We start from the raw sequence: 15592 nt of genomic DNA, 5'->3' as shown, positions 1-15592 counted from the left end.
AGGCAAGGGGGCCGGCCTCAGAGCCTCAATCATTGCACTCCAGCCTGGGCAACAAGAGCAAAACTCCGTCTCAAAAAAAAAAAAAAAAAAAAAAAGAATTGACCCAAAGCTGTGAAAATTAATTTAAAAATACAAATATTTTGTGTGATCCATCAGAGAACCCTCAAAGAAATGAGTATAGGATGTTGACATGACTAAAAGATGGTGGTAATTTGGAAGGTTGAGAGAAGGGAATCTTTCCTTTTCAGCTAGATTATAGATTCTGCAGGGCATCCGCTACCTTGATTAGAGGAAATAAGCCCTCAGAAGAGAGTTATTGATTCATTATTAGCCGTAGAAGTACTCCCATTTCCTCAGATGTTTCAAAGTACAACCCTCATGTGTAATCTTTAAAAACACATATATACCTTGCTGGATTTTGGGGTCCCTCAAGAAAATAGTCTATTTTTACTCCAAACAAGGTTTTCTGTTTAACATATACCAAGGGTAACTTTTAAATTTTTTAAAAAGAAAAAATGATTGCACATAGTAGCTACATAAACAGGGAGTAAATAGGCAACAGAACTATGAAACTCAATATATAAACCTTAAATAGATTGTTATTTGGCTATAGAAATGGGATATATGTACTTAATTACCTTCATACATAAATGTTCTGTTAATATCAGCAGATCAAATACTGACAGTGTGTCATATAGTGGATTCACAGAGGGAGAAGACTAGAAAACATAAGACATGACCCCACTTGTGTGCTCAGTACAGCTTACACTGTAATTATAAACACACCTTAAATGATCAAAATATTTCACATGCTTAGTAACAAATAAATGACAAAATCCAGAATGTGACCATTGCCATGTGAACTGGACAGTGATTGCTGTGAAAGTTCAGCTAAGTAGGGGGAAAGTTATCTTAGAGAAAAGATAGGATTTGAAGAATGATTTGAATGATAGAAATGATATGAGGATGATGACCTTTCAAGTGGACTGGAAAGGCATGGACAAAGTATAAGCTATCTTCAAAAGAAAGGGCATCTTTTTTGGCTAAAGCAGAGAACTGCTGTGGTGAAAAATAAGAATTTAGGTTGCAGAGGTATTTGCTAAGAGACCAGCCTTTTGGACATCATTTTAGGGTAATGAACCACCTTATGTTTGGAGCATAAGAATGATAGACTCAAAAAAAATCTGTGGTATTTTAATCTGTTAGAAACATTTACCGTATTAAAGAGATGCAGGCAGTCAGGTACTTGTGAAATAATTACAGAGACCAAATGGTAACTGTAAACTTATTATCATTACATAGATATATGGATTAAAGGAACTTCCCTTGTTTACTATGAAAACTGACTTTGCAGCCTAGAATTCTAAATGGGGAAACATTATATGCCTTTCACAATAAGCACTAACTTAGAAAAATGTTGAACTATAATTGCAAGTAGCAGAAATGTGCTGACAAATACCGCAGAAGAAGGAATGAAGAAAATACAGACATGTGATTAAATTCTTAACTCTTAACTTGACCCACTGTAGCAAAAAGCTAGCCACAGAGGTGCTCCATAAATGCTTCTTAACAGTGTGGATGATGTCACCAGGAGCTGGATGTTAACTTGCAGGGTCAGAAAGATGAAAGTATGGTAGAATTACAGAAAAGGAGAAAGTTGGAAGGTATTATAAAAATTAAGTGTTTTTTAAATAACAAAAATTATTTTTGTTTAGATATTTAAACAAAGAATTCTAACCAGAGTTAAATCAGAGGGTTTTTTTAGGCTCCTGAAATGTCTGCCTTATATCGGAGAGAATTGTTCTGTTGTAAATGATTATAAGTAGTACCACTAGAAATAGGGATTCATTCATTTTTCTTATAATTAAGACAAATCTTTTAAATAAATATTTTTCAGAAAGTAAAGTCAGAAATTAAGTAATTTTAATATATATTCAGAAAGGTTACTATTTAGGGGAAACTTCTTGTTTACCAAATTTGTTTTTTAGTATGTGTTCCATACTAAACTAACTTTTAAGAATGTGTTCCATCTTCTTACCGCAAGCAATATTGGTATTTTCCCAACTTTTAAAATGCAAATTTGTAACAAAGAGTCTAGCAGGGATTCTTAGTCTAGGGATTCACGAATTCCCAGAAATCTTTTGGAAAATCTCCAGCAAAAGCAAAACTACATTTTACTGTAAGTTGTGTTTATATTAGACAGGGCTCTGGGATCACACTCCTTCCCTTTTTCTAAAATGCTAGTTTGTGTTTTATAACTAGAATATAAATTTTGTGAGATCTGGGACTTTATCTGATTCATTTACGTCTGTAGTCCAAGCACTTACAACAATCCTGGCATACTGTGAAAGCTCAGTAAATATTTTTTGAATAGTAAATATTTGTATTTATTCATTTCTAGTGATTTGCTTAAGGCTGTCCTTAAATCATATATTTAAAAATTAATTTGAGGTTCCTAATCGGTATGAAAGTCTGTATTTATAGCGTTTTATATTTGCATGCAAAACGTTCTTCCCTTGAAAAAGACTCATAATGCTTTTGAATTAGTATGCCACTGATCAAGTAGTTGCATAAGTTGGTAATTTTCCAAGGGTAAAGTTGCACAGGGGGGTGACCTGTATTTACCCAGCTCCTACTTATGCCAAGCCCCTTATTTATACACACAAAGAGTCATAGGTAATCTTCTCAGTACCTTTCTTTTATAGATGAGACTTACAGAGATGAGGTAGCTTGCACAGGTCACAAAGCTAAATAAATCATGCAGCCAGAATTTGAATTAGGCTGACTCCAAAACCTGTTCTCTTTACATTATTCCATGTGGCCTTTTTAAGATAGTTAGAGATTATGTATATCTGTACCCCACCTCTGTCTACCATCCAGGAAAAATCATTTCCCATTCTTTTGTAAATATCGTGCTTAATAGTCTTAAGATACTCTGTTTTATTGATTGAGACAGGGTCTCGTTCTTTGTCCCAAGCTGGAGTGCTATGGCACCGTCATGGCTCACTGCAGCCTCAACCTCCCAGGCTCAAGCGATCCTCCCAGCTCAGCCTCCTGAGTAGCTGGGATTACAGGCACACAGCACCACACTCGGCTAATTTTTTGTATTTTTTGTAGGGACAGGGTCTCGCTTCATTGCCAGGGCTAGTCTTAAACTCCTGAGCTCAAGTTACCTTCCTACCTCAGCCTCCCAAAGTTCTGGGATTACAGACATGAGCCACTGCACCCAACCACAAGACAATCTGTTTTTAATGGTAAATATTTTATAAAGTTGTTGAAGCAGTCAAGCCCAATTCCTTGTCAGTTATTTTTCATTTAAATACACATATTTATCTTTTTTTTCTTTTTTTTTTTTTTTTTTTTTGAGACATAGTCTCACTCTGTCACCCAGGCTGGAGTGCTGTGGCCGGATCTCAGCTCACTGCAAGCTCCGCCTCCCGGGATCACGCCATTCTCCTGCCTCAGCCTCCCGGGTAGCTGGGACTACAGGCACGGCCACGTCGCCCAGCTAGTTTTTTTTGTTTTTTGTATTTTTTAGTAGAGACGGGGTTTCACCATGTTAGCCAGGATGGTCTCGATCTCCTGACCTCGTGATCCGCCCGTCTCGGCCTCCCAAAGTGCTGGGATTACAGGCTTGAGCCACCGCGCCCGGCTAAATACACATATTTATCTTAATCCAAAAATGGTTTAAGGCATTTTGATCTTAGAGAAGGGGAGGAAAAAACAGGACAGATTAGTCTCTTTTTGAGCCCGAAAGAATCTGTATTGTTTTTACATTATTAAATTTTGCATACATTTTTCTGTTTTACTTCAAACAGATAAATGCAATACCCATAACTGCTTTTACATTTTTATATCACAGTTTTTAGAACTATATGAATATTAGTTTTTTCATGTTTACTTTTTATTCACTTGTCAAAGCATTGCCATAGAGAAGACCTATACTGTTTGAAAATGCACTAACATTAGTCACTGTGTTTTTAGGGTATGATTGATACAACACTTAGCTGTGTGGTCTTGACCATTCAGATGACACTGTCTAAAATTATTCATTAAATTTGACATGATTCTTCAAGTAACATCTAATTTATTAGAATCTTCATTCGTCATCAGTTGTATCACATTTTGTCATATTCAAGAATTTTTAGTTTTAAAATTTTTTTGTCTGACAAGCAACGCATAGGACTCCACAAGAAATATTTTTACTAGTGTTTACTTTTTCTCTACTGTTGTAGTAAGTAGTCATTTTAAGAATTTTGGTTATGGGCCGGGTGCAGTGGCTCACGCCTATAATCCCAACACTTTGGGAGGCCGAGGCGGGCAGATCACGAGGTCAGGAGATCGAGACCATCCTGGCTAACACGGTGAAACCCTGCCTCTACTAAAAATACAAAAGATTAGCCAGGTGTGGTGGCGGGCACCTGTAGTCCCAGCTACTCAGGAGGCTGAGGCAGGAAAATGGCGTGAACCCGGGAGGCGGAGCTTGCAGTGAGCCAAAATCGCACCACTGCACTCCAGGCTGGGTGACAGAGCGAGACTCCGTCTCAAAAAAAAGAATTTTAGTTATGAGAGCTGTGTTTCAAGAGATAAATAATTGCTGCAAATAAATATTAGCTGGTTAAACTTTATTTTTTTAAATGTGCTTAGATTACCTTTCTTCCCCCTCCTATTACTACTTTCTGCTTGATTTATCTAATTTCTATGTCTTACTTGGTGTGAGTTAGTATTTTCATTATGAGAGGTTCGATTTTTAAGCTGTGTTAGTCTAGCTGATAGTAAAACCTTAAAACTTAGGGTGGATGGGAGATGTCCTAAATTCTCATTTCAGTAATTGCCTTCAATTTACTTTACAGAATAATTGTAAACATCCCATCTGATATGATAGTTTAATCAATATAACTAGAGTTCTGTGGTATTATTAATTTTACTATATTAAGGAAATATAAACTTCAATGTGAAATAACCTGTGGTGTTCTATAATTCACCAATATTTCTTTAGTAAGAGTCTTATCTTTATGAGGTACTTCATATGCAAAAAATGTTACTCGCCATAGTGTATTCAACCAAGCATAAAGATAGACATTGATCTTAATTATACCTGTGCACAAATCAGCGCTCTGCCACTTACTAAGATTGTCACTGTGGCAAATAACTTAAATCTCTCTGAGCCTTAGTTTCCTCACTTATAAAAATAACTGGAGTTCTTACTTTGTAGGGTACCTGTGAGGATTCAGTAAGATTATGTATGTAAAGTTCTTAGCACAAATATTATTTTTCCTTCCCTAGATGATAGGAGGACATAGAATGGAATATGAAATTGTCTTTACTCTCAAAGAGTTTGCAGTCTAAGTGGAGAGTCTTGTGAACCGTTGCAAGGTAGAGTTAATTGCTATAATAGATGTGTAAAAATAGGTGTGCTATATCAATTGTATGAGTTCAGATAGAGAAAGTGCAGGAACCTAGATAATAGATTTCTCTTCTAATATTAATGAAAGCCCATGAGAGAGTTATGTAACAGTGTTTGGAAAAATCAAATGTAATGGCTGGGGAAGAGATTTCAGTCCTCTATTGTCTATCCAGAGTGATGAGAAAGTGCAATTTGCCATAAGATAAAATGACTTTTAAGTGTGGTCATTAGCTAAAGTTCTTCTCAATTTAGTGATTCTGTAATGTCAGCCATTGCAAACCCATCTCTACTTGATTTATTGGTTTGGTTTTCTTTTGCTTTTAATTTTTTTATTTTTCATTTTTTGAGACCAAGTCTCACCCTGTCACCTGGGCTGAAGTACAGTGGTGCAGTCTCGGCTCACTGCAACCTCTGCCTTCTAGGTTCAAGCAATTCTCCTGCCTCTCACCCTCCCAAGTAGCTGGGACTGCAGGCATGCACCACCATGCCTAGCTAATTTTTGTATTTTTAGTTGAGACGGGTTTCACCATGTTGATCAGGCTAGTGTCGAACTCCTGAACTAAAGTGATCCACCTGCCTCGGCCTCCAAAAGTACTGGGATTACAGGTATGAGCCACCGTGCCTGGCTATGGTTTAGTTTTAGTATGCCTTTTTTTTTTTGAGTTGGAGTCTCACTCTGTCACCCAGGCTGGAGTGCAGTGGCGCGATCTCAGCTCACTGCAAGCTCCACGCCTCCTGGATTCACGCCGTTCTCCTGCCTCAGCCTCCCAAGTAGCTGGGACGACAGGTGCCTTCCACCACGTCCAGCTAATTTTTTGATTTTTAGTAGAGACAGGGTTTCACCGTGTTAACCAGGATGGTCTCAATCTCCTGACCTCATGGTCTGCCAGCCTCGGCCTCCCAAAGTGCTGGGATTACAGACCTCAGGTCAGCCACCATGCCCGACCTAGTATGTCTTCTAAAAAGCAACTTCCTTTCCCAAACTATCACTGCTATAGCAATTGACAGAAATACAGGTGATAAATAATGAAAGTGTCAGTTGGAAAGTGAGAGGTACTTTATCTGTTGAACTTGCCAAAACTGACCCAAATACGACAAATAGAACAACCTTTCGGCCAACCTTATTAATAAGTCCACCTCCAAATAGAGTTATGCCATTTAGTCTATATCAGTGATTTTCAACCCTGGCTGTATATCCAAATTGCCTGTCAGGCTTTAAAAGAACAACCCAAATCCACTGAATCTGTGTGTTTTGAAATAGAACTTTGACGTGTATGCAATTTTAAAAGCTCCACAGGTAATTCCAATGTGGAACAAGGGTTGATAATCACTTCTATGTGTAAGTCTTTGAAGCAGATTTTATTTTAATGTCCTGTAATTTTTTAAAAATAAAATGGTAGGTTTTTATCCTTTTTTTTTTTTTCGGTTTGGGGGTTTTCTGGGGGAGAGGGTTGTAGGCCCTGCATTAAAAAGTCTTTGTGATATACCATAAAGTAGAAAATTTCCTCTTAAAGACTGACAAGATTTATCATTATACTTATCACGTTGTTCCATCTCAACACTTCCTGAATAGATTGAAATGGGAAACTTTGTATTTATTTATTTATGAATGAATGAATGAATGACACAGTCTTCCTCCATTGCCCAGGCTGGAGTGTAGAGGCATGAACATGGCTCACTGTAATCTCAACCTCCTGGGCTCAAGTGATCCTCCCACCTTAGCTTCCCAAGTAGCTAGGACCAGAGGTGTGTGTTGCCACACCTAATTTTTAAAATTTTTGTTGTGTAGAGACGGGGTCTCCCTATGTTGCCCAGGCTAATCTCAAACTCCTGGGCTCAAGTGATCCTTTCACCTTGACCTCCCAAAGTGCTGGGATTACAGGCATGAGCCACCAGCCCTGGCTGAGAAACTTTATTTAGGGAAACATGTTTTAAGTCCACATAATAAATTTTGCAAATTAAAAGACAGCTAATATGCTTGTTGTGCAAAATTGGAAAATTCAAAGAAAATAAAGTATCTGAACTCCCTGCCCATTATCATTGTATTGCTGTATTTCCTTTCTTTTCACATATTTTTACATGTGCTAACATGAACAGATACACAGACGTATATGTACCCAAAAAACATGGGTGATACACAGTATCATCTCTTTTTTTTTTGGTAGATGTGCCTAGACTGGAGTGCAGTGGGTGTGATCTTGGCTCACCGCAACCTCCTCCACCTCCCGAGTTCAAGCAGTTCTCCTGCCTCACCCTCCCGAGTGGCTGAGATTATGGGTGCACACACCATGCCTAGCTAATTTTTGTATTTTTAGTAGAGATGGGGTTTCACCATGTTAGTGAGACTGGTCTCAAACTTCTGACCTCAGGTGATCCACCCACCTCGGCCTCCCAAAGTGCTGTGATTACAGGCATGAGCTACCGTCCCTGGCCCAGTATCATCTCATTTTTTGCCATGAGGACACTTCCCCGCCCCATTCCCCCCTCCCACCCTGCCACATGTCTGAGGCAGGAAAACAAGCACTTTTATTGTTGTTGTTGTTGAGACAGTCTCACTCTGTCGCCCCGGCTGGAGTGCAGTGGTGTGATCTTGGCTCACTGCAACCTCCGCCCTCCGAGTTCAAGCGATTCTCCTACCTCAGCCTCCTGAGTAGCTGGTATTACAGGCACCTGCCACCGCGCGCTGCTAATTTTTTGTATTTTTAGTAGAGGCAGTGTTTCACCATCTTGGCCAGGCTGGTCTTGAACTTCTGACGTCATGATCCACCCACCTCAGCCTAACAAGCACTCATTTGTTTTTGTGTTCTTTTTTAAGAGGGTCTCACTCTGTCGTCCAGACTGGAGTTCAGTGGCACGATCATGGGTCACTGAAGCTTGAACCTCCTCGACTTAGCTCGACCTCTCACCTCAGTTCCCCGAGTAGCTGGGACTATGGGCGTGCTCCTTTTAAACATTTTTTTGTAGAGATAGGGTCTCACTGTGTTGCCCAGGCTGGCCTAGAACTCTTGACCTCAAGCAATCCTCCTACCCCTGTCTCCCAGAGTGGTGAAATTGCAGACATGAGTCACTGCTCCTGGCCAATGGGGACAACTTTTTAAAAAATGACATTCATCTGCTCTCATTTTTCTAATAAAACATTGCCATTTATTATATGGCTTTATTAGTGTTATCTTTGTTCCGAAAGTGTAGTATAGTGTCTCTAAAGAAGGTTAAGAGTTTGTGTCAGATCGACTGCATGAATAACCTATTTTGTATTTTATTTTAAGATGAAAACTTCCAAATGTATTTAAAAAGGGGATATGATAAGTTGGAACAGCTGTATATTGTCTGTCTAGATTCAACAACTTAACATTTTGCCATAGTTGCTTTATTTTTCTTTCTGTATCTACTGTTTTTTTTCTTTTTTTGACTGAACCCTTTGAGAGCAAATTGCAGACATCATATTTTACCTGTAAACATTTAAGCATGCAGCTCTTAAGAATGAAGACATTTTTCAACCAGGCGCAGTAGCTCACACCTGTAATCCCACCACTCTGGGAGGCCGAGGCAGGCGGATCACCTGAGGTCGGGAGTTCGAGACCAGCCTGACCAACATGGAGAAACCCCATCTCTACTAAAAATACAAAATTAGCCGGCCGTGGTGGCACATGCCTGTAATCCTAGCTACTTGGGAGGCTAAGATAGGAGAATCACTTAAATCTGCAAGGTGGAGGTTGCGGTGAGCCAAGATCACGCCATTGCCCTCCAGCCTGGGCAGCAAGAGTGAAACTCCATCTCACTAAAAAAGAATGAAGACGTTTTTCTATATAACCATAATACCATTATTATACCTAAGAAAATTAATTTTTTTAAATTTATTTTTAATTTTTGTGGATACATTGTAGGTGTATAAAATAATAAATTTTATAATATCAAATATCAAGTTTAAATTTCCCTAGTTGTCCCCAGAATGACTGTTATAATTGTTATTTTGAATCCCAGTCTAATCAAGTTTATCAGTCAAGCACATTAAACAAGTCTTTAATCAATCAAGCCCCTCACCTGTTTTTTCCCCTTGACGTTGACTTTGAAGAGCCTGAGCCAATTTTTTATAGTATGTCCTGCATTCTGAATTCATATGATTGTTTTCTCATGGTGTGCTGTAACTTGATCCTCTATTCACTTTTTCCCTGTAAACTGGGAATTAGTATTATTAGATTCATTCTAAACATTTTTTGGCACGAATGCAGGACATGACTGTATAATGCATCATATCAAGAGGCACATAATGTAAGGGTATCTTGATTTTAGTCTATCAGCTTAACTGTGATCAGCTTGGATGATTAGAGCTTGTTCTGTACAGTATTAAAGTAATTACTATTGTAGAAACCTGTAGATTCTCCAACATTTACTAAAATATGAAAGGATTGAGTAGTTTATTATTCATACTTAGAATACTTAATTTATTTTTGTCTAGAGATGTTTTTATCAAAATAAGGGCAAAAAGTAAATACAGTTTTTATCCGTGAAAACTCTAAAGTCTTTCAAAGATCTGTTTAAATCTATATAGTTTTATGTTTTGTATTTTCTACTTATCATTTAGCAGAAATGATGAAGAAACTGTTCTGATGGCTTGCTTTTCTGTCCTTTTCCTACTGCTTTAAACATTAATTTTCTTTTGTACTAAATCGTATAGCCAATTATTGTTTTTTTTTAAGTAAGTCAGTTTTAGGAAATGCTTGTGTTGCTGTTGAATTATAAAAGCTGAGTAAATTTCAGATTAAATTTTAAATGACTGAAATAAGACAAACTAGTTAATGGTAATTTGGTTAAAATGACTTGAGATATTATAATTGGAAGTTTTTATTGATACAGGTAAGAATCGATATTTAATAAAATGTTCTCATGCTTAGACTATATTACTTTTCAGTAGAGAAATTAGTATTTTGCTGTAATGTGTTATGAAATACATGTGATATCCTAGTTTGTCTACTGACACTGGGGTCTTGAATCTTAAAAAAAGGCCTCCGATGAAGCAGAGGAAAGTGGATCACAGGGAAAATTGGTGGAAGCTCTCAGGCAAATGAGAATTAATCATAGGGGAAACTACCGACAACTTCTGGAGGAGATGCTGACTAGTTACAGGCTAGCTAAAGTAGAGGGAGAAGAAAGCCCTGCTGAACCAGCTGCCACAGCTACTTCTGCGAACAGTGATGCTGGAAACCCAGTGACAATGCAGGAAAGCCATACTGAATCAGAAAGTGGTCTTGCTGAATTAGACAGCTCTAATGAAGATGCAGGGACAAAGATGAGTGGTGAAAAAATATGACTTTTCTTTTTGGTAATATTTTTGTGATCTTTGATGGTTTTTAACTTAGGAAGTGTAATGTATGCATTTATATAACCGTTTTGTTATTTGAATCTTGGAAAACTAGTTTTATTATATTCAGATAGCCTTGTTTTTTAAAAAGGCCTTTGCATACACCTTTATGAGATAGTGTAAAATTGACTATTTATAGTACTATGGATTTAATGAAATTATATGTCATTTCACATTGTATGCCAGAAATTAGGATACCAATTATGAATTACAGTCAGTAGTTAATACTAGATAGGATTAGAAATTTTGATTAGAGAGATTATGCTATATTATGGAAAAACTTGTTAATGTAGAATTATACTGCTTCATATTATTTTACCTATTAGTACACTCATAGTTAGCTTTGTAATAAATTTATGTTTTCTTTAATAATTTTAGTTCTTCAAAGAATGGCTGATGCTGGCCTGTAATTTTTCTTTCAAGGATAATAATTTGTGCGTTGTTTGATTTGTTTATATTTTACATCTCTGTAGTTTTATTTTTAGAAGTTGTGAGATACTGGATGTGTGGCTATTTTTCCTTTCTCTGTATTCTTTATGAAACATAACTTTTGAAAAACCTATGTATTACTCATACAGCTTTGGTTTGTATATTCTGTATAGCCTAACTACACACATCAAAATGTATGTCAACCAAGTGTTTAGAATGAAATTATAAGTGTTTGAGTCCAAATAAAGCATGTGATGTGGAATAATCTATGCATGTTGTACTTATTTTTGAATTAATTTTTTAAAAACAACCAAGTTTGGTATATTGGAAGAGTACCCATTAGAAATTCATTTGTATTTATATAACATTTAGAACACTTTTGGCTTACCTTTTTTCATTAATAAAAAGGAAAGAAGTTTAATGTTAAAATATATGTGTTGCATACTTAAATCTATTCTTTTTCTTATCCATCTTTTGTGGTACAAAATATTCACCTTTGGAGATTATGGGCACACATAGACATGAGAGAAAATTGCCACAGCGAGCATTTTAAAGATTGCAGAATTGTCCATTTTGTTACAAATTTTTATTAGTTATTAATAAATGGAATAATTATGGGCTGTTTTTAAAATAGTGGCAGATGAGAGTTTTTGTTTAAAGGGATTTTTAAATTATAGATTAGTCACATGGGGAAATATTATTAAAAAATTTTTAATGACTGTAGAACATTAACTTTTCTTCTTTACATTTATATTTATATCATGTGTCTGAAGTTGCTTTAAGTTACCATAAATTGAAACTTTGGAATCTTTGGATGTTATAGCTGATGTTTTGATGTATTTTTCCAATGCCAGAATATTCTTAAGTGCTTTGAGAAAGGAAGGCATTTGATGGAGAGGGGAGGAAAATAACCCAACCCAGTTATCTATCTATATTAGATACACGTGTACACACACAATATACAATACACAACATCTCTCTGTAAAAGTACCCTTTTCAGACAAAGAAAGGAAGGTAACTTGTTCATCAATTTTGTTTTCTTTTGAAATTCAATCCAGTCTGGAAGTGGTATAGGTAAATAATAATATTCTTCCTTTTCTCTTCCTGTAGGGTGCTGGAGATCTAGAAGACCCATGGTAGCCTTAAAAACCTTCTAAAATGCTTTTGATTCTGAAAATTGGGGGAAAAAACTTTTAATCACAATTTTCTTCAATACAAGGGGAAAATATTCTTGCGGATTCCCAACGTTTTGTGATATGAGCAGAAAATCATTAGCATTTCCCATCATTTGTTCATATTTGTGTTTTCTGACAGTTGCCACTTGTAGCATTGCCTGTACTACAGTATTTTTTGCCAACCTCAGGCATACTCATTACATCTGTATTAACTTTTGGCCCTAGAAACCAGTGGAGTTATTTCACCACAAATCAGCAATGTGCCTGAGGTGCATGGGAAATATAGTTAGCTATACTCTGAAAATACATTATGTTTTTTTCTTTAAACAAAACACACAACATGTAAGCATGTAGGAGTAAAGAATTGTATATGTTCCTTTTTTCAGTTCACCAAGTTGGAAGCCTTTTGCAGCTCTGTGGCTTGGAATTTCATTTGAGCAATTTCTGTAGGATATGTATTTATTATTGATTGTTATTTAATTTTTTTCCAATTTTACCTGTATTACCAAACTGGGTTCTCCAATAATGTCCAAATTGTAATGTTGCCTTGCTTCAAGATAAAGTGTATTTGGGATTAATATTATAAACCCTTACAAATTTTATGCATGTATCTACTGTATCCTTCAACTCTCTCTAGAAAATCTTTTGAAACCAAATGGATTAATTTATGGCTATTTATAATTTGCTTTGACATTTCACTGTTGGAAATTTTTTAAAGATGAGATTTGTCTTTATAATGTAAATTGTGATTTTTGTTTTACATGTGGGTTTCTATAGTTTTAATTTTTTCAGCTTTTAAGATACAAGTTTTGTGTAATTTGGTATTTTTAATCATTTATGTTATTTTAAAAGCTCAGAATATCACATTGAAATTACTATAAATACATTTAAAATTATCTATTTTAGATCTAAGGAAATATTACAGAGATATTTTCATGGGTTCAGTAACCTTTCATTTTATAACATTGGGCACGGTACAGAGTGACTGTCACATAAGGTACTTGAAGATTTATTAGTTTAATTCTATTTTTACAGTAACCTTGAATTCTTCTGAGTTTTGCATGTATTAAATTCAATTAATGCTGAACATGAAGAGTAAAGTATTTATCTGAAAGAAGTTACTGGGTTAGGAGAAGTAATGAATGTATCCATTTGTACATGGTTTACATGTTGTGGATGCTTTGTAAACATTTTCCTATATGTTTAAATTGTGTTTCAGCAGGATGTAATTGCCCTTGTGTAGAGTTAAAATGAGTCATCATCTGGTCCTGTGTGAAATGGAATTCATGGTATTTTCTGTAACATTTTCCTGAAGCTGTTTCTGGAGAGCCACACATATTAAACAGACAGCTTTCCTGATCATTTGATTTATTGTGCACCTGATTTTTGGTTTAAAAGGAATTATTGCCACAATATATTTTATTTATTCTTTAGATTTTAGCCTTGTAAGTTAAAGTGCTTTACATGATGATGTGAAAAGCTGTTTGTCCCTTTACTGGGTTTGGGGGGTTGTTAAAAGATAGGGAATGAAGAATGCAAAATGATTTATTGTTCAAACTGTCCACTCTGATCCAACCCTGTACTGATAGTACTTTCCAGTATGATATTGTGATGTTTCATACAATGCAGTGAACATAACCAACTTGTTACCTAAATAAAGAATTGATAAAAACAGTGTGACATATTACTATTTGGTATGATTCAGTTTTTAATGTTATTTAAAACTTATGTGGTTGGCATACTTGTGAAAATTTAATTCCAAATAGGAATTATCCAAACTGTACAGGACAATATTAATTAACCCCTTCTCTACTCCAGAAATATTTATACTCCTTTTTAAAAAACTTGCCTTTGGCCGAGTGCGTTGGCTCTTGCCTGTAATCCTAGCACTTTGGGAGGCCGAGGTGGGTGGATCACAAGGTCAAGAGATTGAGACCGTCCTGGCCAACATGGTGAAACCCCGTGTCCACTAAAAATACAAAAATTAGCTGGGCGTGGTGGTGCGTGCCTGTAATCCCAGCTACTCAGGAGGCTGAGGCAGGAGAATTGCTTGAACCCAGGAGGCAGAGGTTGCAGTGAGCCAAGATCGTGGCACTGCACTCCAGCCTGGGGACAGGACAAGACTCCGTCTCAAAAACAAAACAAACAAACAAAAAAAACCTTTTTCATTGAGGGTTACTGGTGCTTGAAATAGAAATAATGTATGAGTTAGTAAAAGAAAAACCGATGTTCAGTGTTTACTCGTCTGAATTTCCTAGCCTGGCTATTCTTAAGTATTTTGGTCTCAGGACCCATTTATACTCTTACAAATTGTATATTCCAATGAACTTTTGCTTTTGTGGGTACTATCGATGTTTACTATATTAGAAATTAAAACTGAGAAATTACGCATACTGTTTTAATTTGTTAAATAAAATGATTACATGTTAACATAAACCATTTTATGAAAAATAATTGTCTTATAAGTTAAGATACAAAAATGCAGTGTAAAAAGAAGGACCAGTTTTCATTTTTGTGAGCCCTTTAATATTGGGCTGAATTCTTGTTTGTGCTTCTGCGTTCAGTCTGCTACAGTGTGGTGCGGCCCGATGGTTGAAGTATATGAAGAAACCTGGCCTCACATAGATAGGTAGTTGGAAAACAGGAGTATTTTAGTAACTTCAGATAATTGTAGATATCAAAACTTGACAACTGATAGTTTCTTGAAGGTTGGTTGCAATGTGAAATTGGAAAGTTTATTAGAGGACTTTCCTTAGTTTGTTATGTTAAAATCCACTGGGTCTCTCTTGCATTTTGAATGGACCTGGCTATGCATGATTTTGTCACATCATGAATTGGTCATTTGGAAAATACTGGTTCACTGAATTATGCAGTTCTTCTAAATACCGATCCGTTATTCTGCAGTGATTAAAGTTTTTTGTTCAGGGTGGGCATGGTGGCTCATGTCTGTAATCCCAGCAGTTTGGGAGGCTGAGGCAGGCAGATACCTGAGATCGGGAGTTTGAGACCAGCCTGACCAACATGGAGAAACCCTGTGTCTACTAAAAATACAAAATTAGCCAGGCGTGGTGGTGCATGCCTGTAATCCCAGCTACTCAGGAGGCTGAGGCAGAATTGCTTGAACCCAGGTGACGGAGGTTGTAGTGAGATGAGATCGTGCCATTGCACTCCAGCCTGGGCAGCAAGAGCGAAACTCCGTCTCAAAAAAAAAAAAAAAAAAAA

The 15592-nt window shown here is 36.5% G+C and overlaps 1 protein-coding gene across 1 annotated transcript in view; it reads left to right on the top strand.

Annotated features, from left to right (window-relative positions):
* The window catches only part of PPM1B (protein phosphatase, Mg2+/Mn2+ dependent, 1B), a 37062-nt gene extending 23005 nt beyond the window's left edge, over positions 1-14057 (top strand). The window contains exons 3-4 of the mRNA XM_011936026.1: positions 2840-2903; positions 10406-14057. Of these exons, the coding sequence (XP_011791416.1) occupies positions 2840-2903; positions 10406-10715 (374 nt within the window). The 3' untranslated portion in view covers positions 10716-14057. The remainder of the gene's footprint in view (positions 1-2839; positions 2904-10405) is intronic.
* Positions 14058-15592: the final 1535 nt, after the last annotated feature.

The sequence above is a fragment of the Colobus angolensis genome, unplaced genomic scaffold, assembly GCF_000951035.1.
Source record: "Colobus angolensis palliatus isolate OR3802 unplaced genomic scaffold, Cang.pa_1.0 Scaffold15, whole genome shotgun sequence".
Classification (NCBI taxonomy): Eukaryota; Metazoa; Chordata; class Mammalia; order Primates; family Cercopithecidae; genus Colobus; species Colobus angolensis.
This window is presented reverse-complemented; position numbering and strand designations above follow the sequence as displayed.